Source organism: Candidozyma duobushaemuli (assembly GCF_002926085.2).
Source record: "Candidozyma duobushaemuli strain B09383 chromosome Unknown C_B09383, whole genome shotgun sequence".
Classification (NCBI taxonomy): domain Eukaryota; kingdom Fungi; phylum Ascomycota; class Pichiomycetes; order Serinales; family Metschnikowiaceae; genus Candidozyma; species Candidozyma duobushaemuli.
In genome coordinates, this window is record NW_020289897.1 from 851142 (window position 1) to 874717 (window position 23576).

The 23576-nt window shown below is 47.3% G+C and overlaps 12 protein-coding genes across 12 annotated transcripts; 4 read left to right on the top strand and 8 right to left on the bottom strand. All coding sequences in view use genetic code 12, as the record gives it.

The window, feature by feature from the left end:
• Window positions 1-382: 382 nt before the first annotated feature.
• CXQ87_003270 (uncharacterized protein) lies at window positions 383-2737 on the top strand (the record flags this gene model as incomplete). The annotated part of the gene is made up of 1 exon (XM_025481752.1): window positions 383-2737. The coding sequence occupies one exon, from the start codon at window positions 383-385 to the stop codon at window positions 2735-2737; it is 2355 nt and encodes a 784-aa protein (XP_025336370.1).
• Window positions 2738-2921: 184 nt separating this feature from the next.
• Window positions 2922-4070, bottom strand: CXQ87_003271 (Zn(2+) transporter; the record flags this gene model as incomplete). The annotated part of the gene is made up of 1 exon (XM_025481753.1): window positions 2922-4070. One exon carries the CDS (start codon window positions 4068-4070, stop codon window positions 2922-2924), a length of 1149 nt encoding a protein of 382 aa, XP_025336371.1.
• Window positions 4071-4764: 694 nt separating this feature from the next.
• Window positions 4765-5622, bottom strand: CXQ87_003272 (uncharacterized protein; the record flags this gene model as incomplete). The annotated part of the gene is made up of 1 exon (XM_025481754.1): window positions 4765-5622. One exon carries the CDS (start codon window positions 5620-5622, stop codon window positions 4765-4767), a length of 858 nt encoding a protein of 285 aa, XP_025336372.1.
• Window positions 5623-5875: 253 nt separating this feature from the next.
• On the bottom strand, window positions 5876-7195 carry CXQ87_003273 (Zn(2+) transporter; the record flags this gene model as incomplete). The annotated part of the gene is made up of 1 exon (XM_025481755.1): window positions 5876-7195. One exon carries the CDS (start codon window positions 7193-7195, stop codon window positions 5876-5878), a length of 1320 nt encoding a protein of 439 aa, XP_025336373.1.
• A 487-nt stretch (window positions 7196-7682) lies between these two features.
• CXQ87_003274 (uncharacterized protein) lies at window positions 7683-9023 on the bottom strand (the record flags this gene model as incomplete). Its single annotated transcript, XM_025481756.1, has 1 exon — window positions 7683-9023. One exon carries the CDS (start codon window positions 9021-9023, stop codon window positions 7683-7685), a length of 1341 nt encoding a protein of 446 aa, XP_025336374.1.
• Window positions 9024-9637: 614 nt separating this feature from the next.
• Window positions 9638-10681, bottom strand: SAM37 (SAM complex subunit; the record flags this gene model as incomplete). The annotated part of the gene is made up of 1 exon (XM_025481757.1): window positions 9638-10681. One exon carries the CDS (start codon window positions 10679-10681, stop codon window positions 9638-9640), a length of 1044 nt encoding a protein of 347 aa, XP_025336375.1.
• Window positions 10682-10770: 89 nt separating this feature from the next.
• On the top strand, window positions 10771-12981 carry CXQ87_003276 (cleavage polyadenylation factor subunit; the record flags this gene model as incomplete). The annotated part of the gene is made up of 1 exon (XM_025481758.1): window positions 10771-12981. One exon carries the CDS (start codon window positions 10771-10773, stop codon window positions 12979-12981), a length of 2211 nt encoding a protein of 736 aa, XP_025336376.1.
• Window positions 12982-13102: 121 nt separating this feature from the next.
• On the top strand, window positions 13103-14677 carry CXQ87_003277 (uncharacterized protein; the record flags this gene model as incomplete). The annotated part of the gene is made up of 1 exon (XM_025481759.1): window positions 13103-14677. One exon carries the CDS (start codon window positions 13103-13105, stop codon window positions 14675-14677), a length of 1575 nt encoding a protein of 524 aa, XP_025336377.1.
• A 162-nt stretch (window positions 14678-14839) lies between these two features.
• Window positions 14840-15762, bottom strand: CXQ87_003278 (RNA polymerase specificity factor; the record flags this gene model as incomplete). The annotated part of the gene is made up of 2 exons (XM_025481760.1): window positions 14840-14896; window positions 14920-15762. 2 exons carry the CDS (start codon window positions 15760-15762, stop codon window positions 14840-14842), a joined length of 900 nt encoding a protein of 299 aa, XP_025336378.1.
• Window positions 15763-15994: 232 nt separating this feature from the next.
• CXQ87_003279 (uncharacterized protein) lies at window positions 15995-16491 on the top strand (the record flags this gene model as incomplete). The annotated part of the gene is made up of 2 exons (XM_025481761.1): window positions 15995-16336; window positions 16360-16491. The coding sequence occupies 2 exons, from the start codon at window positions 15995-15997 to the stop codon at window positions 16489-16491; spliced, it is 474 nt and encodes a 157-aa protein (XP_025336379.1).
• Window positions 16492-16539: 48 nt separating this feature from the next.
• On the bottom strand, window positions 16540-21557 carry SNF2 (SWI/SNF catalytic subunit; the record flags this gene model as incomplete). Its single annotated transcript, XM_025481762.1, has 2 exons — window positions 16540-16586; window positions 16607-21557. 2 exons carry the CDS (start codon window positions 21555-21557, stop codon window positions 16540-16542), a joined length of 4998 nt encoding a protein of 1665 aa, XP_025336380.1.
• An 862-nt stretch (window positions 21558-22419) lies between these two features.
• Window positions 22420-23511, bottom strand: CXQ87_003281 (uncharacterized protein; the record flags this gene model as incomplete). The annotated part of the gene is made up of 4 exons (XM_025481763.1): window positions 22420-22851; window positions 22887-22952; window positions 22979-23440; window positions 23461-23511. The coding sequence occupies 4 exons, from the start codon at window positions 23509-23511 to the stop codon at window positions 22420-22422; spliced, it is 1011 nt and encodes a 336-aa protein (XP_025336381.1).
• Window positions 23512-23576: the final 65 nt, after the last annotated feature.

The window sequence follows — 23576 nt, forward strand, 5'->3', positions numbered from 1 at the left end:
CTCCCAGAGATTACCCAGTATAGCATAAGGTGAAGGGTCCAGCCGCAGTTATGTTACCGCAAGAGGAAATGAGTGCTGCGTGGAAGGGTGCGGTGTGCATAGGCCTTTAGCACAAACTTCCCGATGCGGAATAGTAATAGTCCACCGCACTCCTGTCACAGAGAGCGATTCCATGATGGGCAAAAAGCACACACCCGTTATGCCCCCATCTGGTAAGTCGCCAACGATCCATTGTGGAGAAGCGGCGTTATCGTCGCCTGTGTTATAAAAGAATGGCAATTTCTGCTCCAGGGGATTTCCAAAACACCTATTTTCTTTTCGAACCTTTGGTCTTATACCCTCCGTTTTCGCAGCCAAAAGCAGAAACGACCTCCCAACCACGATGGCTACTCTACAGCTTTCTACCGCCGACCGCAACAAGGTCAGAGCCCTGTGGGGCGATGCCATGGCGGCCAAGGACTACAAAACCGAGCAGGTGATCCACGAGATGTTCTCTTCCCTTATTGAGCAGAGCGAGGACGCCAGAGACTTGTTTGAGAACAAGAAGGTGAGAGCTCAGCAGGAAACACTCTTTGCTGAGATTATGGGCTTCACCATGATGTACCTCCACAACATCACCGTTTTGGACGAGTGTATGAACGAGTTCATCAGGGAAAACCCCCACATTGTTCGCTGCGGCGTCCGTTACTTGGAACCCATGGGTGCCGTTTTGATCCAGTACTTGCGCCAGACGCTTGGCCCACAATTCCACGCTGGCTTGGAGACCTTGTGGGTGCAAACGTACATTTACATTGCCAACTGTATTTTGCAGAACGAGGAGCTGGATGTCGAGCTGTTGATCTCCCAGGGTGCTGAGCGCTCTTCTGCCTCTGAGACTGAGCTGATTGAGGAGACTGCTCCATTGAAGGTGCCCGCCAGAGCTCCTTCCAGAGCTGCTCCAGAGACCCCAAAGCCCGTGGAGTCTCCTCAGCCTGTGGAGTCTCCTCAGCCTCAGGAGGCTGCTGAGCCCGAAACACCAACTTTCAAGAGCAGCCCACTTCCTCGTCTCGAGGAGAAGGCTGGCTCTACCATCCAGATCAACCTCCAGAATGAGAAGTACCGTGGATTCCGCCGCTCTGTCACTGAGAGCCCTCAGGACCCCGTCCAGGTGAAGGTTCCAGCGACTTTTGTCAAGCAGCCTGCTTCTAAGGCCCCTCTGGCTACTAGGCAGGCTCAGAAGCCTAAGGTCAAGGCCCCAGAGGCTCCATTTGACCCCAGAGCCAAGAGAAGAGAGGAGGAGCCGGTTTTGACTCCAAGGTCGTCCAGAAGAGATTCTGCCGCTCAGCTTCAAGAGCTTGGCCTTGGTCTCGACACTGACGACTTTGAGGTGAAGAACAAGACGGCGCCTTTCGACCCACGCCGTTCTTCTCACCACCGCAGAACCCTGTCCGACCTCGGTGCTTCTATGGAGCAGGAGGCCCAGCGTCTGTGGTCTGGAAGCTCGTGTGAGAGCCCCATTTCCGATGTGGAGGACGAGTTCGACTTGGCTCCTCACGAGGAGTACTCTCACAAGCGCCTGAACCAGGTGTTTGACTCCAACAGCTTCGGCATCAAGGGTCTTGCGCCAATTGCCGAGACTGAGATTGACGAGGAGACCTCGGACTACGACAGCTCCAACAAGGACGGCTCTTCGAGAACCTCGTCGCTCTCGTTGCACAACCTGGACTACAAGTCGTCCATCTCGTCTGGCTCGGGCTACTCCCCAGATATGGCCAAGGGCTACGGCTTCCGCAGCCACAACACCAAGATGTCTCAGCTGAGCGACATTAGCTTCATGCAACTGTTGCCTGCTCCATCTTCCACGGCCTTCCCCATGATGCACCGTAGCTTTGGCTCCACTCCTTCCTTGTCCGCCAGATCGATGTACACTCCCGGCAAGAGGGCCTCTTTGGGCTTTATGCGCTCTTCCTTTGTGCTCAAGAAGGAGATGGAGGACTTGGGCTACAACCACCCAGAGAACGTTTCTTTGCTGAATGTGTCTTTGACTGAGTCTGCCTACCCCGAGACCCGCGAGCCTCTTGCTCCACCATCTTTGGCCAGACTTACATCTTCCCGCAGTGTCTCGTCCTTGCCTTTGCAGCCACCAGCTCAGCCATTCAAGAAGGAAGCACCTGTTGCTCCAAAGACTGCTCCAGCTGCCAACAAGACGGAGAAGACAGAGAAGAAGGAGAAGAGGGGATTCCGTGCTAAGCTTGGATCGTTCTTCGGCACCAAGGAGCAGAAGCCAAAGCCTACTCCAGCCAAGATCCTGGCACCTATCCATGCACCTCTTCCTCCATCCACCAAGGGCATCACCAAGGAGGCTCCTGTTCCTGTGAAGCACGTAGCTCCTAACAGAAAGCCAACCAAGGCGCCTACGCCAAGCCAGCCTAAGTTTGACGCTAGACGCAGTTCGGTGAGCTCCTCTGCTTACGAGGTTTCCACCATCAACACCACTAGCCGTGTGTCTGCCTCGGATGTCAGAAGACAGAGCAAGCAGCCTCCTGTGGGCTACGCTGCCCTGGTGTACTCTAGACCTGTTGTCAACGACAACGAGTCTGTCTACTCCACTGACCTGACGACATCTGGCTTCTCTTTCTTCAAGAGCAAGAGCAAGCTGCGGTACGAGTCTTTTGACGACCAGAAGAGGAAGAAGAACAAGTACAATGTCAAGAAGGTGCCTTACAGGACGGTCTACATGAAGGACTTTGTTCGTTAAGCACTCTTTGAAAAGCACACATTCACTTCTTGCATTGAGTTGGCACGGCACATCGACTGATTGTTCGCCGGTCAGCTTTGAGCCGGCGTCGCCTCTAGATAGGCCGCCTTACTTCTGGGTCGGGTTTAATAATTTTTCGTTTATAGTTTGTACCATATCTAAATATCAGGCATGTTTTGGACTTTTACGTGCACGAGGCGCTGGTCTTTGTAGTACCGTAGAGTGTGCTCAGCTGTCTCTGGATCTGCTTGGGGAACTCTGGCTGGATGGTGACGGAGTCAACGCCGTACTTGTGCAAAAGGCGTCTCACCTGGGCGACAGTCTCAACAAAGGCGTTCTTGTTGATTTCGCCCCTCTGGTCCTGGACACCGGTCTCTGGCAGCTCGTTGAGCTCAAGGTGCAACGAGGCAACCATAAAGTCCTCGTTCAAGTTCCAGATGTGGAAGTCGTGGATTGACTTGATGGTAGGCAAGAGAGTAATCTCCTCAGCAATCACGTTGGGGTCCAAGCTGGGTGGAGTAGCTTGCAACAAAATCTTGCACGACTTTCTGCAAAGAGGCAAGGCAGACGAGAAGATAATAGCGGTAATGACAAGAGACACCACAGGGTCCGAGTAAAAACGCCACGAGTATTCGGTCTTCCAGATGAACAAGGCAGTGATGATCACGCCGACATTGCCCAATGCGTCACCCAAAACATGCAAAAACACACCTTCCATGTTCATAGACTTCTTCTTCGCAGGCTTGGTGTCCTTCTTCACCAATGGAGTCAGCTCATTGAAACGCTCAACCACATTGTCTGGGAAGAAGTCAGAAAGGTTCGAAGTTGGGGTATCTTCACCAGCGGCACCAACGGTTTCCTCGTCATCAACGTGAGAGTGGGAGTGGCCACCACCACCATGAGAGTGACCGCCACCGCCGTGGGAGTGACCGTGCTCGTGGAACAAGACCAAACCAACAAAGTTACTGATCAAACCGGCACAGCCAACAGCCAAAACAAGCTTTGGTGAGGAGATCTCTGGAGGGTCGAAGAAACGGTTGATAGCCTCAATGATAATAGTGAAACACAAGGCCAAAAGAAAGACAGCGTTGACCAAAGCACCCAAGATCTCAGCACGCTGCCAGCCATAAGTGTAAGAACCGTCGGCTGGCTTCAGCTTTTTCACCTTGACAGCCCAAAGTGCCACGGCAAGCGAGATGATATCGTTAAGCATGTGGAACGCATCAGCCACAAGGGCCAAAGATTTAACGGTGTAGCCCACACCGGCCTCCAATAAAAGGAAAATGGTGTCCAACACCAAGAGGGCGATGATTCTGATCTCTTTGCCATGCATTAGGAAGAAGAGTTGCAGGGAGATGAGAAATTGCGAAATCGCATTCCTTCTGGCGATGGAGCAGGGAGCCATTGTTTCCAAATTGAGAACACAAACATGCTTTTCTCGCCAAAAGGGATTGCACTCAGTCTACAATCAGCATGAGGCGAGGCCTTCATAGCGGGGATCGCGTTTGTCAGAAAGATGTTATTACAAAATGGCTTAGATTTGACAGCTTTCAAAGCACATGCGGCTAGAGAGAGTTATCAGTGCACTGGTAATGATTGGTGGCATAAGTATGAGCTCTGGTCACACTAGAGATGAGCTCGCCAGGACGCCGAGGTACTGGGTGTAGACTAGCTCTTGCTAGATTGGGAGAGGCAAAAAAAGCTGAGTCATGGAAGATTCCATGCGGCGTTGCTACCCTTGCATTCGTCAGCATATACACGTCAAACTTTATTGTAACGGCAAAAAAAAAAGTAAAAAAAAAAAAAAAAAATGAAGAGCTAAAATAGAGGGGAAAAAAGGAAGACAAAAAAGAGGTCTCCCACAACCCCATAAACGTGCTCTTGAAGTCGTAAGCGTTAGATCCGCTCCCGGAGGCCATGTATGATACAACGTAACGGGGGCCTCGTGACAGAGAGCGACATGAAAGCGGTAATGATCATGAAAACAAGCACAAAAACAAACAAGAATGATACATTCGGACAGCCTCTTACTTTGAGGAGCCCATCAACTCATTAAACGTAATCTTGTGTCCCGCCTGGGGTTGGCCGCCGTTAGGGTTGTTGCCTGGGGCCATTTGAGGCTGTGGTTGATATTGAGGTTGGTAATTGAATGGGCTGACACCAAGGTGTTGAGGTGGAACAGCGCCTGGAGGGTACTGGTAGTTGATAAAGCCCTGAGGATTGACTGTGTAGTTAAAGCCAGGCTGATAAGGTCCTGAAGGAGCAGCCTGAGGGTGGGAAACTACCGGAAACTGGGGAGGTCCTTGAGGAGGCATACCCTGGTAAATAAACTGACCATTCATCGCCATTGGTCTTTGAGGCATCTGTTGCATAGGAGATTGACGAACGGGGCCCTGGATAGGCTGGCCATACTGCGCACATGGACCACTTTGTTGGCCATTCGACATAGGTGGAGCATTCTGGACGGGAGTTGCATCAGTGGCTCTAGATTTGGGAGACGTCTTGAAGGAAGGTTTAGGCAACGCCAAAGCTTCAGGAGAGGAGTGGAAGGACGACCCAGCGTAACCTTCTTCTTTCTGGCTCTTCTTAGCCTTTGCTTTCTTATCGCTCTCAACTGGCTTAGCCTGCTCCTTCTTGTCCTTCTTCTTCGCGTTCTTGTTCTGCTTCTCCAGTTTGTCGTTGTGGAAGTTAGGTTTCTCTCCATTTGGAAGTGAAGGCGCCTTCTTCTGCTTATTCTGCTGACCAGTCTTCTCGCTCTTTTCGCCTCCAGGTCCAAAATCCGGTTTGGCGCCGTTGGGCAACTTTCTTGAGCCAGCGTTCTTTCCTTTGGACGACTTTGGGACCGCGTGGCCCTTAGGTAGATCTAACGGTGTTTCGTGAGCCATCATATTCTAAGTTGTGTTTCTTGTAGATACTAAAGAATGAGACCCATTCAAACTAGCAAAATCGAAAAAGTCGGGGTTAATAAAGTGATTAGGAGGTGGTTTTTTTTTTTTTTCTGAGGGACCGAAAGAAAAAGAAATTGGATATGTGTGCGCGCACCAGTGGCCTATGACAGGCTTATCGCAACCAGCATACATTTCAATTTGGGTAAGTAGAACAAATAACGAATATCAACGTAGTCTATGTAAATTATGATTAGTCGCTGGCCAAAATGAGCGACAGACCGCCTATTATACACATACCTATTATGCACCAAATCATCACAAAGTTGGGCGACCCACTGAAGGACACGGCCGAGCCATACATAGATAAGGCGATCACCGAAAGAAAACCCGATGTAATGGCCATTGTAATGCCAAAAATGAAATTGAGCTTGTCAATGTCGATTTCAGAGTTGCCAGCATGATTGGCCCTCAAAAAAATGAAACCACCAAGTGCACCGAGTGGCTGCGAAAGACCACCCAAGATAGCACTGATGCTGACTGCCTTGACCTTAGCCCAACGAGCTTTGCCAGATGCAAATGAGTAATACAATGGCAAACACATCGAGAAGCCCTCGGTGAAATTGTGAATCAAAAGACTGAGGAAAATGGAAACACCAAGCTCCGGGTCTGTTTCGGAGGTGATGTAAGTGATAAATCCCTCAGGGAATTTATGCAAAGTGATGGCGAGAATTGTTTGGACACCAATGAGCATGAGACGAGAAAGGGGTGAATTGACGTGGTGATGGTGATGCTCGGAACGACCGTGCTGGGAATGAACCTCCAGCGCAGATCTTGCAAATGATAAGCTATGGTTATGATTGTGCTCGTGTTCGTGGTCATGGTGATGGTTATGGTGGTGGACATGCTGATCATGATGGTGGTCCTCTTCAGATTGCCCCAGCGCCAGCGCCAGACTCTCCTCTCCTTCGTTCTTGCGGATTGTAGGAATCTCGCAGAAGTGTGGCTTGGTCTTTCCATGATCGTGGAGACAGAGCTCCGCCGAAGTGTAACCCTTACATTCTCCGAGCAACTGATCGTCTTGCTCTGTCTGGGCAAAGTAGTGGAGAAGACCCTGAGACTTGCGGTGGCCTAAAAGTGGAGCGCTCTCTAACTCTTCAGCGGTAGCGGGTCCCAACTCAGAGACATCTGCTTGGCTCACCTCGTGGTGGCCATGACTATGACTATGGGTATCATGTTGTTCCTCGAGGTCGGTATGACCGTGACTGTGTCCGTGATCATGGCTGTCTCGGCGTGACACGAGCTCGGAGTATGGGAGCGTCTCGATCTTGTCCTCACCATCGTGGGAACAATGAACGACCGATTCCGCAGTGATGAGGTGTAGTATTTGATTGAAAATGTAGCAGGCAGCAATTCCAGCAACAAATGACGTGATCAAGACCGTGTTGATCTCTTTCTGCGACACATCACTCGAGTCATCCGTTGGGATGAGGTTCTCCATCGCCTCGGGCAAAAGCCTATACAATGCGGTGAAAAGCAAGCATCCAGAACTGAAGGCTAGAGACCCGTTCATGAACAGATAGTTTTCCTTCAACTGGAAGGGGAAACGTCTGGTGAACCACCTGGGGAACAATAAATCATATATATCATCAAGAAAAATGATAAACGTGCCCAGGGCACACAAAATCGACAGGAGAGTGGTGAGATACCAACCCTGGTTGAAGCTTTTCATAAAATCAAGCATCAACGGTCGTGTTTGAGTGTGCTGTTGCAAAGGAAAAAAGGGGGTATGCTAGTAAGAAATGTTGTATGGCTTCAAGTGGCGGCAGTAACCACTGCGGTATGCCTGCACTAGGATAACCACCTGATGGAATACATAGAAGAAGGACATGAGACAAAGGGCTCGAGATTGATAGAAAAGAGGGGAGGACGGGCTGACAAGGCCTTGTCCGCCAAAAGCAAAAGAAAGCGTATATTATCCAAATTCGTATGAGTATGCGTGGGGGCTGATCGCTTATGCTGTGGGAAAGTTGCGAAAACCCCGGTCGACGAGATGCCGTCTAATCGGCCTTTGGACCCTCCCACTGGGGCAACTCGCTGTACTTGTTCTCGTTCTTCTTAGCGAAGGGCATTCTGCTTCTCTTCTTCTTCTTGAACTTGACGTTTTTGAGGAAGGACAAATCCGTGTGCTTCTTGTTGATCCAGATGAAAAGGTACATGCCTAGAACAGCGATCACCACACATGTTGGGATGGTAATGATAATAATGTACTTCTCGTAATCAATACCCTCCACAACTTCGTAGTCATCGCCGTAAAGTGCCTTCAAACGGTCCTTCTCCTGTTGCTTCTTGAGATCGAGATTGTGGCCCTTCCCGACCTTGGTTGCGTAGGCAAGTTCGACCACGATAGAGTTCTCCAAGTGATCGAATTCATCATCACCCACATTGTCTGGTTGGATAGAGATCAATGCCTTTCTGCTCCATTCTTCACCGAGCCACTCCTTGTCGACAGTGACTGGGAAGATACCAACATCCTTGTCAAGCCAGTCCGAAGTGAAGAACGACTTCTGGGCAATAGTGCCACCCTTTTCGATGACTTGAGATCTCTTGAAATTGCGCTTCACCTTTTCTATGCCGTTCTCAAGCATTTCAAGGCCTCTCTTCATACCCTTTTGACGGGCGGACACCTTCACGTACGACAAGTGCACCTTGACCTTGGACACGTCCTCGTCAAAGAATGGGTAGTACCATGTCACAAAGTATGTCTTGTCAACGTGCCAGACGGCATCGTCTCTTGGGAAGCAGAAGGGCTCAGGTGAAATGTTCTTGGCCACTCCCTTGTTCTTATAGAGTTTGGGGGTACATCTGATGATTGGATTTAAGTCGTGGTAGGTTGTGTCCTCCTTCTCCCACACGACATGCTCAAAGACCTCGTCTTCTGCCATGTTGTGAGCCTTCAACTCCTCCTTGTTGTACGTTTTGGTCACTGGAGTCCCGAAATACGTTCCGTAGGTTGGCAGTGGATTCTTAGTGTTACCACCCTTGATCTGAGGCTTAATTGTCTTTGGACGGCCGTTCTTGTCCAACGAGATCCAAGGCTCCAAGCCGTTGGTTTCAAGTGGAGGCTCTGCGCTGAATGTCACGCCGCCAATGACTGTAGGGGTAACGATTTCCACTTGAGTGGAGTAGATAGTCCTGAGCCAAGGCTTTGGTGGCGCTTCGGAGGCCTCTCCATACATCTTCAAAGACTCCATCTTCTGGTAGTCCTTGTTGATGATAACATCCTTGGCTCTCTTTTCTAGAACGGGAGCATCTGTGATCTGAGCATCCACATGCTTTACAGCGGCAGCATGAGTATAGCAAGCCACTGATAAGGCGACGGCTAACTTGATGATTCTCATGACAGTAGTCCGATGAGTAGTATTATTGTTCGAGCGCGATTTCTCCGGGTATACCGTAGGATCTATCACTCAGAGGAAGACGAATTCATGACCGTCCCAAAAGAGAAACATAGAAATAAAGATCCAACAACAAGTTGATACGCCTACTACAATTCATAAAAAAAAAAAAACTGTTTGGCGCCCGGGAGGACAGGAAAGCTCGCAGACTATGAAAAAGTCATTGATGCCCTGCCGGTGTGGCCAAATTTCTCTAGGGCAAATAAATTCCATCGTTCTATCCATAGATTGGATAACACGAAACTATGCTGAGGTTGCCCGACTCTACAGAAGTTTCTGTGAATGTGTATATTTACAGGGTAAAAATATTTGTTCCGTGATATTTTCAGACCTCGCTTTTTTTTTTTCGCAACTGCCTCGGGTTCGGGTAACCCCAATTAGCAGACAAGGTATTGAATTGACCATGGCCGGGAAATGAAAAACCGCGCTTTCCTTCCGACGTGGAAACTGCAATCTCTTGCTTGGATTATCCGATGTCTTTTGGCGGACCGATTGGCAGTCCCTCTATATGCTTCTCTTGCATCATCTCTTTATTTCTCTGAAACGCTGTCGCCAAATTAGTTGGGCTCCTTGTACAGAATGAGACCCACGAACGACCCAACTTCGTTCCATAAAGATGGCACTTCGTTCCCCTTAGCTTCTCTGGTGTGCTCCGCCTTTATATTGCCTTGAAGGGCTGTGGTGATTGTGGTTGCAAAAGTTGAAAACGCTGGGAACTCTGCTTTCATGTGTTCAGCAATGCTTTGATCAGGTAATTCGCTGAACGTAATGGCATAGATGTAGGCATATAGAAGAAGCTCAGATGATGAGACTTTCTTAGCCTTGAAAAGGTGGGCATATTCCACAGGCAGCGACGGATTCAATTCCTCGAAAAGCTTGATAGTATGCTTTATGTAGCTGTGGAAAAGAGCAATGCATTTGAAAGAGTTTCTAGCTTCTCTCATGAGTGACTTGTCTTTGGATTTAGCGAGAAGCACTTTCTCGTGCAACGCACTGATCGGCACCTCTGTCGACTCTTCTTCGTCGTCATTGACCAACTCGGTGTCGCCAACATCATCTTCATCGCCACCGCCGAAACTGAAAAAGCTGGTTTTGTTGTTTCCAAGCCCAATGAGCTTGACCTGCTCGCAAGCGTCCCGGTGGAACTTCAACGGTTGATTATACATCATGGGGAATGGAAGATAGCGCAGAAACAACTTTCTGGTATAGTTTTCGTAGTTTTTCGTGTTCACGTACAAGTTGTACTGGTGCACGTTGTGCAATGATTTCTTGATGTAGCTTTGGAGACATGAGTTGACTAGTTGGTCCTTGGAAGTGAGCTTCCCGTCTGGCACAAACTTCGTTGAATCAAGCGGATATTGAGTTGAGATGTAGTCAGCAATATCAGTGAATCCCTCGACCTTACGGTAAGAGCTTGCCCATGGTGCTATTAGAAGCGGCAACCTCTCTGACTCCGCTAGGTTTGTATTGTTCGATTTCACAATTTTGAATTGGACCTTTTGAGGAACCAAGTGAATGCTTAGTAGCCATGCCGCTGCAATACACTCGGGCTCTATGATTGAGATTTCCTTGTCGCCCCAAACATGGAGCTCTAATATCATCACTGGTTGTTAGTACTTGATGTTGATGCGCACGAAAAACTACTGGGCATTCTCATCTACCACATACCTCATCCACAAATCAACGAGGTATGTCTGGGAAAAAAGAGCGATTACTGTTGGACGTGATCGGTAGCCTTGAAGATGCCGTGGAACAGAACCCTCTAGATTATAAGAAGTGGGCTCAGTTGATAGAGCAGGTTGTGTCTAAAGACAAGGAAGAACAGGTGAGAGCCACTTTTGACAAGTACTTCACGATATTCCGTTTTGATGCTCGCCAATGGAATAACTACGTTAATTTTGAGCTTAATAGGGGACAATTCAACAATGTCGAACAGATCTTTGCCAAGTGTCTTCCCATCACCAACGATGTGGATCTTTGTAGAACATATGTCTCATATGTTCGTCGAGTCAACGATGTCATCACAGGTGGCGAAAAGGCAAGAACCACAGTTCTTTCGGCCTTTGACTTCGCTGTCAACAAGGTCGGGATTGATGTCGATAGTGCTGAGTTGTGGAAGGACTATCTCGACTTCTTCAAATCGTGGACACCTTCCTCATCGTGGGAACAACAACAAAAAACCGACCTCATCCGTCGCTTGTACAAAAGATGCCTTGTTATTCCTGTCGCCAAGATTGAATCTACCTGGGCCGAATACACAAAATGGGAAAACGACGTTTCAACGCCGAACAGCGCCAGTAAGTTTATTGCTGATCTCTCTACATCATATATGGAGGCACGTTCATGGAATACAGAATACAAAAATGCTACCAAGGGCCTGTTGAGAAGAAGAACCATACCGATGACTCTACAAGACGACAACAACGGCGTCTTAGCCGCACAGATAGATCTCTGGTTCAGATGGTTGGAATTGGAGAAGAAGAACCATCTCAACTTGAGAGACCATGAGGTACGCCAAAGAGTGGAATATGTGTTCAAGCAAGCTACTTACACGCTTCCATTTGTGCCTGAAGTGTGGTTTCGTTTCAACAGGTACATGTTATCTGAGAGCGAAGAAGCAAACAGACAAAGATGCATAGAGTTGATGACAGAAGGCTTCAAGTTGAATCCTGGAAGCTTCCTTGTCGCTTTCCAACTCAGTGAGCTTCTCGAAAAGGACAGCTCTCACGATAAAGCCGCCGAAGTATTAAGCAACCTCATCACACATCTCTCCAAGCACCACGACACGCTCAAACAGAGTCTTGATACATTGAACGCTAAAGTCAAGGAGAGAGCGTTGAATGGTCAGCAAACTCAAAAAGGGGATGATAGTGATGATGATATGATTGACAACGGTCATGTTGAAGTGAAGCTTTCTGAAAGTGAGGCGCTCGAGATTCTCGACCTCGAATCAAAACTCGATGATCTGAGCAGATCCGTCACTTTAGCGTATATAAATTTGATGGCCTTGAGTAAAAGAACACAAGGTATTAAGGAGGTCCGTGCTGTGTTCAAGCGAAGAAAGAACTTCGAGGACCTTGGCTACGAGTTCTACGTTGAGAATGCTTTGACAGAGTACTACTCCGATAACAAAAAGATCGCTGACAGAGTGTTTGACTTGGCAATGAAAAACTTTAGCCTGGATGGAGACTTTCTCTATGCCTACTTGGATTACTTGATCCTCACCAACTCCATTGAAAGTATCAAAGTGGTCTTTGAGATGGCTCTCACGAACCTACAGCAGCAGATATCTGAGGACCTGGAGTCCATCCAGCTCACGAAGGGCAACATACTAGATCAGAAGAAACGAACTGTCAGGCTCAAAAAGAGCCAGACGGCTATGAAGCGCATCATCAAAAGGTATATACGATTCGCTTACAACTATCTCGATCTTGATACCGTTTGCGCCCTTGAAAGTCGTTACTTGCACTTGTTCCCTGATGATGACGAGTTGAGTTTGTTCATCGATCGTTACAGAGGGTCCGCGTTGGATGCCATTGCCAAGTACGATTTGTGTGCTGAGTTGAAGCTGGACTCTGAGGACGAAGAGGAAGAGGAACAAACTAAAAAGTCCCGCAAAGGAAGGAAGCGTCGGAAGTTGTCCGCATCTGAGGACAACTACTCACCTGAATCTGTGTCTGGTAGCGCCGGTAACAGCTCCATCGTTGGCCAGGGACAGATCAACAGCTCTCAGGTTGGCCAACCAGAGAACCAGTTTGGTTTTGTCGGAAACACCATATATAGCCTTCTCCAGGTGTTGCCCAATGCTGGATACTTCGGGCCCCCTGGTGAGCACATCTTCAACAGCTCAAAGTTGGTTGAGCTTTTTAATAATCTACCTGATCTTCCAGGTGACAACTAAGGATCGGATTGGCTTTCTATAAGTTTCTCATATACGTCTTTCGGTCACTGAAACAGACGCGTATAAATACCGTGCGAGTAGCTGCAAAAACTGAATCACAACAACCACTCTTCTTTCCACCATGAAGTTCAATTTCGATAAATCCAACTTCAAGGATAAAATTCGCTGGCTCCAGCCTCATGTTTGTATGCTCACCATTCTCTCCATCATGGCTGGTATCGTTATCAGTCTTCCTCTACTCCACTGTGAGTTTGGCCCTATTGACGTGCCCCGTTATCTTCTCAGCATTTCAGAAAACAACTCCACCCTGAATGAGTTTACCAACCTTGTTTCTGATATCTATTACCAGCACTTGGACAAGTACTTGGAGGGAAACTCTCGGTTAGTCTTTGTCGTGCCAAGGATCAAGGTTGGCTACAATTCAGTCATGGTCACCTACCGCCATGGAGTTTCTGAAGATCCCAAATCTTTAGAAAGCGTCGATGGAGCAACCTTTCAAACCACAAGAGGGATGAAGTTGAAGAAAGCCAACAGCTTGGTCGAGTATTCTCATCATCAACCGTCAAACGCAAATGTGACTCTTCTCTTGAGGGATGGCATCGATATCTTTGACTACAAAGGATATCCACTGCACAGTTTGACAGATAAGTTGATTATACACAAAGGCTTCAGGTTCGGCTTCATCCTCACTTTCTCCTTGGCAATTGTTGCACTCGGGTGTCATGCTGTGATGGAAAACAACATCACACGGATCGCATTCACTACAACACTTGCGTTAATGGCCATCATGAACTTAGCGATGATGTTCTCTGGCATCTCCATTCATGCAACTGCAAAGCTGTTGCTTCTCGCTGCGAACACCGCTGCCACTGTTGTCTATATACTTATCATTGGGGCGTCCATCCTTTTCTTATTCAGCTACGGGGATTTGGGAAAAGAAAAGAAGCCAAAGAAGGATAACCAGAGCGAGGGTAACCAAGACACCTTACACACCAAGCTTTCAACGACAGAGATGCAAAATGAAGCGACGCCTCAACGCTCCGCCAGTAATCTGACTCTTGGTAGTGCCTCAAAGCTTGCACCAGAAATCAAGATGATCAATTCTGCCTCATCTGGAGAAAAGAAATCGGAGAGTCTGCTCAGCAGCGGTGGTAGATTAAGGAGATTTGCCATTTCGAATAACCAAGGTTACGAGGTTTCGTCAGGTCAACCGGAACAGCTCGATGGGGAAGTGCCTAGGAACACGCCGGAAAATGCTGGAGGCGATAGTCCAACCAAAAACGAGGACATCGTGAAGGGCTCTCCACAAGATGTACTGCTGCTGAGATACAGTTGTTCGGATGAGAAAGCCCTGGAGAAGAGCGTACCATTGATCAAGTACAGATCGTTGACACATCTGAGAAGCACCAAGCTGAACTATGGTAATTCCACGAGCATCCCTTCTGAGCAAACCCTGAATGGTTCTGAGTTCAACTTTAACGGAGTCCAGTTGGAGCGCCAAACTGGCTCGAATGCATCTGGTTTGTCTAAAAAGGAACTGGGTCCAAAGAATGCAATTGCTGAGAAGCCTGATGATGTTGAGGACTCCAAAGTCCAAGACAGAAGAAGTATTCCAACTGACTTCAGCAGTTTTGAGATGAGCGACACGCCAAAGAACAACCGTTCCTTGTTCAAGGAGTCTATGGAGGACAACTGATGGGTTTAGTGCTCGGGTTCGTCCAATTCTGTCACGATTGTTTCTTCGAATTTCGGTTTAAAGGCCCAATTATGATACGCGTTGTATATTATCATAATTTCGTCATCGGTTATCTCCCTAAAATTTTTTTTAAGTGTTTCCCTCGGTATAAGTGGTGCAAGATCAGTCGCAGCCCCTGGGGCCATCAACGACAAGGTTTCGAGGACCAGTGTGTTGAGCCTAAGGGCCAATGCTTGCGTCACATACGAGAGTTCTTGGGTATCAATATAATCAATGTCCTTGGGTACAAATTCCAACACCGCCAAGCGGGACGTAGAAGGTGCAACGGCGGAACTGGGTAGCAAGGCTGGTTGATCTTTTATAAGCAAACGAGGGTCGTAGCCAAATCCAGCAGATCTGACTGTTTGGGGTTTGGTCACGGCAATCAAGTGAGCATCGGTGAGAACCGCCCTTTTCATCGCTGTCCTGTTTCTCTTCTTGTACAGTGGACCTGCGAGAAACTTCGTGGCGGTCTCTTCGGGCGCTGTTATCACCATCCTGACTCGACCATACTTTTGAAGCCAATTTTGAAATCCAACGCACATGAGCCATTGAGCGAGTAACAGTTCACCATATTTCGATGAAGTCAAGTTTGCAACTATTAAAAGCTCGTCATGAATTTTTGATCTAGGTTGGAATGATGGAGAGACAATTTTATCCTCTGTTATTAGCTTGTCGTAGGTGGACCAGAAATAGCCACTAAGTGGTGAGAATATGAAGTTCTCTCTGTTCTGGGTATGCTTCTTGAGATACTCAATTCTATCCTGCCAAACCTGGCAAGGTTCCTTGCTGTGGTCAATCACAAGATGATTCCTTGGTTTCAATTCGTAGTTGATCATTGTAGATAGTAATCCATGACCCGAGAATATGTCTATGATATCTAGCCTGCCCTCTGAATTAGGGTACTTCTCCTTGAGTCGGAGTTTGTCAAGGATCTGTTGGCAAGCCGAACGTGTAATGACGTTTCGAAAGCCATACTGGTAATGGGCACGAGGAAATTCCTTAAAATGTGCCTGCAATGCAGGGTTGAAAGAACGAACTGACATCCTCTGATGTGCCTCATCGCAAATCGAGGGAACTAAGACTACACTACTATTTGCAGGAGGTTTCCCCAGATTTCACCAAATAAATGCAAAATGACACACTTGATCAACTTCTAGCTCAATTATCGCTTTCATTGGTATTTGTTAACTATTATGGTGTTTCCACCTTATTCTCGTAGTGGCGAGTGGACTGTGGTCAACGCAGGTCTTATCGCACTTACTATCAACTACTACAATGTCAGTGAACACAATTCAACACACCACAAACGGACCAGTTCTTCAAGATGGAGAGATTATCAAATACAAAACTACTGCTAGGCGACAAGCCTTGGCGGTGGCGCTGCAAGCAAAGCTGGCACCATTGAAGATAAATATCAACGCCTCCGAAGGACAAGTATATGTGACCAACCAAAGACTCATATACTTGACGGCCGGAAACGCCTCTCGAGGTGATATCGAGACGTTTTGCATCAACTTCAATCAGCTTCCAAAATTGAAGTTCACACATGCGCTTAAATCTGCTCTTTTCGGAGCAAACTATTGGGAATTCATGTTCTTCAGCCCCCAGATGGTATATGTGACGGTTTTCCCAAAAACGAGTACTTCAAGGGTCTGATTACCTTCAAGGACGGTGGCATGTACGATTTCGCTAGTGCAATTAACGACGCTATCAACGATGCAATCAACAATCCTCACATTGACGATGAGTTGCCTAGGTACTCAGATCTATGATTACGAACTATCAGGGACGCTTTTTATCTATGAATTATGTCCAATATATTACATGTCAGTGGGTATATCGAAGTAACGATCGGTATCACCATTATCTTCGCCGGAAGAAGATCACCGATGTCATCGATATTAAGGTCGTCCGGTTTGAGGGCATCATCAAACATATTAGTGGGCAGATCCATCTTAGGAGGCTCGTGAGTTTCGGGCTTCAAATCAATGTCTTCAAGATTCTCGACAGGCTTGGCACTAATCGGTTGCTTAACAGCGGAACCGCTGATGGCGAGCGGCTTGAGATTGTTGGTTTCATCAAACTCTGTGAAGTCGAGGATCTTCTCGATCTCCTCTGCTGGAGTATCGGAGAATAATTCCCTGAACTTGTCAACTGCTAGATTCTCGAGCATAACTGAGTCTTGGTAAACAATCGAGCCCTCCTCATTGTAGATCCTAGCGTTGCTAAAGATCAAATGAATGTCCTCGAGGAACTCTCTGATGGCTGTGTAAGTCTTATTGCTCATACGCTTCTTGACGGCATCGAGAGCGAGCGGGTGTTTAATCAAAACGTAGTAGTCTGGGTAAAGCTTCTTGGAAGGCTTGACCAAAAACATGTCACTCAACTTCCGGTCGTCTGTAGTGAGGTCAATGAGTGCAGAGTATATGTCTGCCATTCGTGTCTGCAAGGTCTGTCTATCCTCTGGCGCCAAAGGATCGATTGAAGGTGTTGTTCTATTAGAAGCACCCTTCAATCGAGGACGGCCAATCTTTCCTTTTTTAGTACGGCTGCTAGGTGTCGATGATCTTGGTCTCTTCGCAGCAGACTCGCCATCAGCCAAACCTCTTTTACGATCATCCTTCCTTGGGCGGCCCTTTTTACGAGGCACGATGTCATCATCAGACTCGTCAGATGCATAGCCATCGATTTTCTTGAGCCATTCTTCTTCGGTCATGTTATCGTCATATCTCATCGATTTCCTCTCACGGTTTCCTCTTCCGTACTCCTCGATTAATTGTTCGTCGGTCTTATAATAAACCTCGGGATCTTTCTGGTAGATCTCAGGAAGCTCTTGGTCCGAGAAGAGGCGACTTGGGTAGCCAGATTTTTTCAAGTCAAGAGCTCTTTGCTCATCAATCTCCCTAAAAACAGTAAGTTCTTCTTCGTTTCTTGCAATGACCTGATTCATCTCATCGTCATCCATGTCGTCGTCTTCCTCGTTTGCCTTCAGTCGTCTTTCTTCCTCCTTCTCCATAAGCGCACGCAACAAGGCCTCCTGTTCCTCTGATGTCGATTTGTTATCGAACTTACCAGCTTGAATGACCTTTCCGTCGATTTCTAACTTGGCAACAGCCCTTTCCAATATCATTTCCTCAATAGAGTCCTCGGTAACCAATCTCAAGATCCTCACCTCGTTCTTCTGACCAATTCTATGAGCTCTGTCTTGGGCTTGTAAATCTTGGTGAGGGTTCCAATCAGAGTCGAAAATGATAACAGTATCAGCACTCTGCAAGTTCAAACCTAAACCACCAGCCCTTGTGGAAAGCAAGAAACAGAAATATTCGGAGTTTGGGGCGTTAAACAATCTTAACAACTCAGTTCTGTCATCTGACTTGGTGGCACCATCCAATCTCATATACTTCATTTCTCGAAGTCTCAAAAAATCCTCCATGATATCCATAATTTGAGTCATCTGAAAGAATATCAAAACTCTGTGGCCTGTTTGCTTGAACTTGGGCAAGATTCTGTCAAGAAGCTCAAACTTTCCGGCTACTCTCCAGATAATATCATTCGTCTCCGATCTGGGATTGATGATATTCTCGACCTCCTCATAAACGAATGGATGGTTGCAGATCTTTCTCAATTGCATGAGTTGGTTATTAGCGTTCTTGATGGTAGAGGGCCTCTGGCCAGTGACTGATTCACCTGCAAAAAGTGCATTGTACTTCAACATCATTCTGTAAAGTTTGGATTGCAAGGAAGACATCTTGCACTTAACAACCTTTTCAACCTTATTGGGCAAGTCTTTCTCCACATCCTTCTTAAGACGTCTCAACAAGAAAGGTCTCAATACCTTATGCAATCTTCTGATGACCAAAAGAGTCTCTTCTTCGCTCAATTCGATCTTGTCTTGTCCACCAGTGTTGGCAAAAGGTGTGTTGAACCAATCGTCGAAAGATTTCACAGAGTTGAAGATCTTTGGAAGAACAAAGTTTAATAAGGCCCAAAGCTCTGGCAAATTATTCTGCAATGGAGTTCCTGTCAAAATCAATCTGTAATCACTGTGGTAATTTTGAGTTAATGTCTCGGACAACTTCGAGTTTGCGTTCTTCATTCTGTGACCTTCATCAATAATCATGTGGACCCATCTGGTCTTGGATAAGAGACTCTTGTCTTTGATGATGTACTCAAATGTCGTCAAGAGAACTTGGAAATTACCCAGTCTAACATCATGTTGCAATACCTTTCTTTGCACAGGTGTTCCCTTGTAAGTGATTTTTCTCAATGCTGGAGCCCACTTTTCGAATTCGAGATTCCAGTTGGTCAAAGTTGAAAGTGGAACAATGACAAGGAATGGACCAGGAACATTCTTCTTCTCAACCAAGTAAGTCAACAAGGAAATTGTTTGAATTGTCTTACCCAAACCCATTTCATCGGCGAGAATACCATTCAAGTGATTATTGTACAACGACACCATCCATTGCAAACCCTTCAATTGGTATTCCTTCAAAGTACCACCCACCAAAATGCTTGGTTGTGAACTGACCTCCTCCTTGACGCGATGAGCAACATGGTAGTAGTCGACCTTCTCTCTCTTTTCCTCCATGGCTTCTTCGCCATCCTCCTTCTCTGCTTCTTCCTCTTCGGCGCTGGGCTTTATCCGCTTTTGAGTCGCCTTTTGTTGCGTCTGCACTGCTTGGGCCAAACTGTCCAAAAATTGATTGGTCTGGTTCAACAAGTGGGTAATTCTTGTATCTTTGGTGTGATCCAACAATTTCAAATACGCCTCCTCATCGTTCAGCTTCAAAGCTTGCAAACGCTGCTTGGCCATCCTCTCGACCTTCTTCTGCTCTTCCTTTGCGGTTTGAGCATGCAAACTATTGATTCTAATGGAAAGGCGCTCAAGCTTTTCTCTGCGGTTGGCGATTCGCTCGCTGTTGCTTTGATGAAATCCAAGAATTCTAGATACCTGTGTCTGGTGCTTTTTGTTTTGAGCTTGTACCAATGAATTAAGTTGTTGTTTATACAACTCCTCGGTTGCAACAACATTTTCGAGAGTCAAACTGCCAAATTTGGCAAGGAAGTTGGGGTGAGAGTTGGGAAGAAGTGACTTGCTGAACCAAAGCTGTGAAAGCAATTTTCCTCGTATCTCCTTCTGGTAAGGTATAAGTTCAAGCTCACCCAATTCCACCAATATGTCTTGCTTCTCAATATCGTCAGAGGTGTTCTCAAGCTTCTTTTGGAGCAGAGTGGCACGCGCGTCGATTTGAAGCATTATGTGAGATTCACGATTCGTAACAATCTCATCCATGTTGATTCCATTCGGCATTATAAATGGGTATTTCACTCTGTTCTGAGCAGTGTACAACGTGCTAAATGGAATGTCGTCTTTCGCGTGCCCGGCAATTTCAGTGATCTCGAAAGCATCCACTTGAAGGTTGGGTTTGCTCATCGGCACGACGAGCTGCTTCGAAAGATCCTCGCTGGAATTAAGCTCTTCAAAAGGCACGGGAGGCTCCGGTTGGCGTGGAATAGGAACGGCGCCAGCGGGTTGTGGGGCCAGTGAGACTTGAGGTGTGCTACCACCAGATCTCTTTCCTTTTCTTCTAGGGTCCAGTTTATCTTGTGGTGTACTTCCTGGCTTGGGAGTATTAGACACCAGTGGTACCTGAGTTGGTGGCTGGTTGTGGGCAGGTATCTGAGTGCTTCTTCGGCTTCCAGGCGTTGGAGGCTGCTGCATACCAGGCTGGGGGCTGTGGAAGGGCACCAGGCCGGGAACGGCACCACCAATTGTCGCAGGCAGTTGTTGTGCTGAGGTCTGCTGAGGTCTATTTTGTGCTGGGTGAGGATGGCTCATAGGGGGTTGGTTGCGGAGCTGATTGTGAAGCTGCTGCTGATTTGGAACCTGGGGCTGCTGTTGTTGTTGCTGCTGTTGCTGCTGTTGCTGCTGAGATGGATCACCATTGAAAGCGAGTCTCTCGTTGCTAGCCATGTCAACCAAGTTTTGAGGAATGGGTGGGAATCCGTTGTTTGATGGGCGAAATAACAACTTCACCATCTGGTGCTGCAGTTTAAGTAGCTGGATTTGCTGTGGTGTGAAAGGACCCTCGCCAGGAGAAGTGGCAGGTACAGCATTATTGCCCATTTGAGGACCCAAGTTCCCGCCAGGGCCCAGTGGGAGCCCGGTGTTGCCAGGCATACCTTGAACCTGGGTGCCAGGTCCACCTGCACTTCCCGGTAAGGCACCGCCAATTCCCGATTGCACCATGCCTTGTCCAGAAGGCTGGCCCATCGAAGGAGTGTTGGCCATAGCAGCGTGAGGCGACTGGGTGGCAGGGGAGTGTGAATTAGGGCCAGTCATCATTGACATCTGAGCACCGGGGTGTACATTGGCGTGGCCCACTGCCGGCGTGTTCATCGCGGAGCCAGAGCCACGGGACCCTGGTGCCATACCTTGCATCTGCATGTATGGTTGGTTGTTGACGCCTTGCATGTTTTGAGACATCGGATTACCATTCGCCATTCCTCTCATCTGGTTTATGTTCATTTGGTTCATGTTGGCATTGCTGTTGTTGGCCATGCTGCCCGGCTGGCCCATATTGTTGAAGTTGAGCTGGTTCTGATGAGGCAGTTGGCCCTGTTGTAACTGAGCGTTGGTCTTTAAGCCATTTTGTTGCTGTTGTTGTTGCTGCTGCTGTTGGTGTCTCTGCATAGCCTGCTGTTGGAAAAACCGGATCATCTTCAGCAATTGGTTGAACTCAGGCACATTCGGAGCCTGGTCTCCATACTGATTCTTTAGCTGGTGCCAACGCAGCACGCAGCGCTGGATTTCCTCCCTAGTAGGCTGTCTGTTCATGGCGATGATACTTCAGCCTGAGAACTCTCTTTTTCAAGATTCTGGGGTGAGGAACAATGGATGAAGTATAACCGGTTACGCTTAACTCGAGTACTAGTATTGTACCAACCCTCACTTTTTCTGTTGTTGGTCGTGCGCCGCTCGTGAAGCGAGGCAAGGCTGGATAAGACATCTGGGTGCAGGTGATTTCCAACCAGTACAAGTAGAACTTCTAAAGAAATGCTAAATATGATTTGAAAAATGGAAAGTGATTTCATGGGGCGTATTTTCACGGTACCCTATCGTCTCCAAGAAATGAACACTAAAAAATCGTTGTTGCGTACTATTTAATCATGTGCTTAAATATTTCCGCATTTTGGCACCATATTGGAGTTAGTGTAGAGAATACTCAAATATCTTGGATAAGGACCGAAATATATTTTCCAAAAATGACAAAAATTCATAAACGTCAATTTTTTGCCAAGGATTACCTCAAAGGACAAGCTAAGAACAAAGAAAAACGGTATTTTTCAAGCCGGTGAGGACCGACCTTTAGACTGTAGAATAGTGGCTGCGAAAGACCTTTCTACCCTCAAGCAACATGGGTTACTTCAATACAATCGATGCCTACCAGAAATGCCATGTTTACTCTTAGTACTTATTTAGTTAGTCAGGACAACTTTCTTGTATTAATGATACATGCAACAGAGGTTCATTGTCATCTTTACCGACAGCTTTAGTAACCGGCCACTTGACTTCGAGAGCTGTCTCAAACGTAAGGCCCTATTAAGCAGCAAGACTTGAATCTTGGTGGGCATAGTTGCTTCTTTGCCAAAAGACCATGAGTAGTCCCATTGTACCTACCTATATGCTCATGTATGGCTCACTTTTTTGGCACGTATAGCTTACGTCCAACTGGTCTGGTGCGAGGAGCGTAATTGATCTGGTGGAACTTCTCCTCCTTCACCTCATCGGGATGAATGGGCCCAAGAGCTTTGCTTTCATTCTCGGTGCCGTTAGCCTTTTTATCTTTTGGTTTTCTGCGTCTATCACCACCAACACTCAGATATTCATATTTTGTAGTGTCAACCCACTGATGCAAGATGCCCCGATCGACAGTGTCATATCTGTCTTTTTGCGAGTTGAAGTTCTCCCCTGGTGCCTGAAGATTGAACCCAGTGACATCCTCAGACTTGAATATGAGAAGTTCTGCCTCATTCACGTTCAAGCAGTCAATACCGAAGCTTGTCAACCAGACCTTGGTCACGGCATCTTCAGTAACCAACTTCCATTGAGCACCATTGTTGTACTCAAACTCGGGTGGAATGGGTCAATGTACTTCTTGTAAACGCAGGAGCGGATCAAATGCTTCAAACGAGGAGGCACCGACGCCAACTCCTCCGCTTCCTTTTTCTCCTCTTCAGCATCTGGTGCTTTAGGACGTCCAAGACAGTATTGGCAAGCTTCGTTTTATGATATGGAAAGTCCTTGACCTTGGGCGGTTGCACCTGGTACTTGAGACATTTGTCCCAGTAAGGATAGCTGGAATTACGCTGTTCAAGAAGCAAGTTGTATGTGAACTTGGGTACCTCAGGAGCAGCTTCTCCATCCTCTGGACCAAAAGAAGGCACGGACTGCTCCTGATCAAGAACCTGGTCGATAAGCTTGAGTGCATCTCTGGCGTAGGAAGCGGTGATGGTAGTTCCCTTCTTGGCAAACTCGAATTCATGGAGAGTGTAGGTGGGAATATAGAGGTTGAGGATGACCCTCGTATCGCTCTTATCCTCTAGGATGCTGTCAGTGTACTCCTTGTTGAACCATCTTTTGACGTTACCAATGCCTCTGACGAATGCAAAGTGGTCTAGGACGAGATTAACCACCCTTACAGGAGGAGGAGGAGGGGACTAGATTGAGGGGCTTCTACCGTCTTGAACTCCTCCTCAGGTCCGTTATTGGTGGGTGTGGTGGTATCCATGGGTTAGACGAAACAAAGATTCACAATTTTATGCGCACACCATTGAGAGGTTGATCAATGATTTC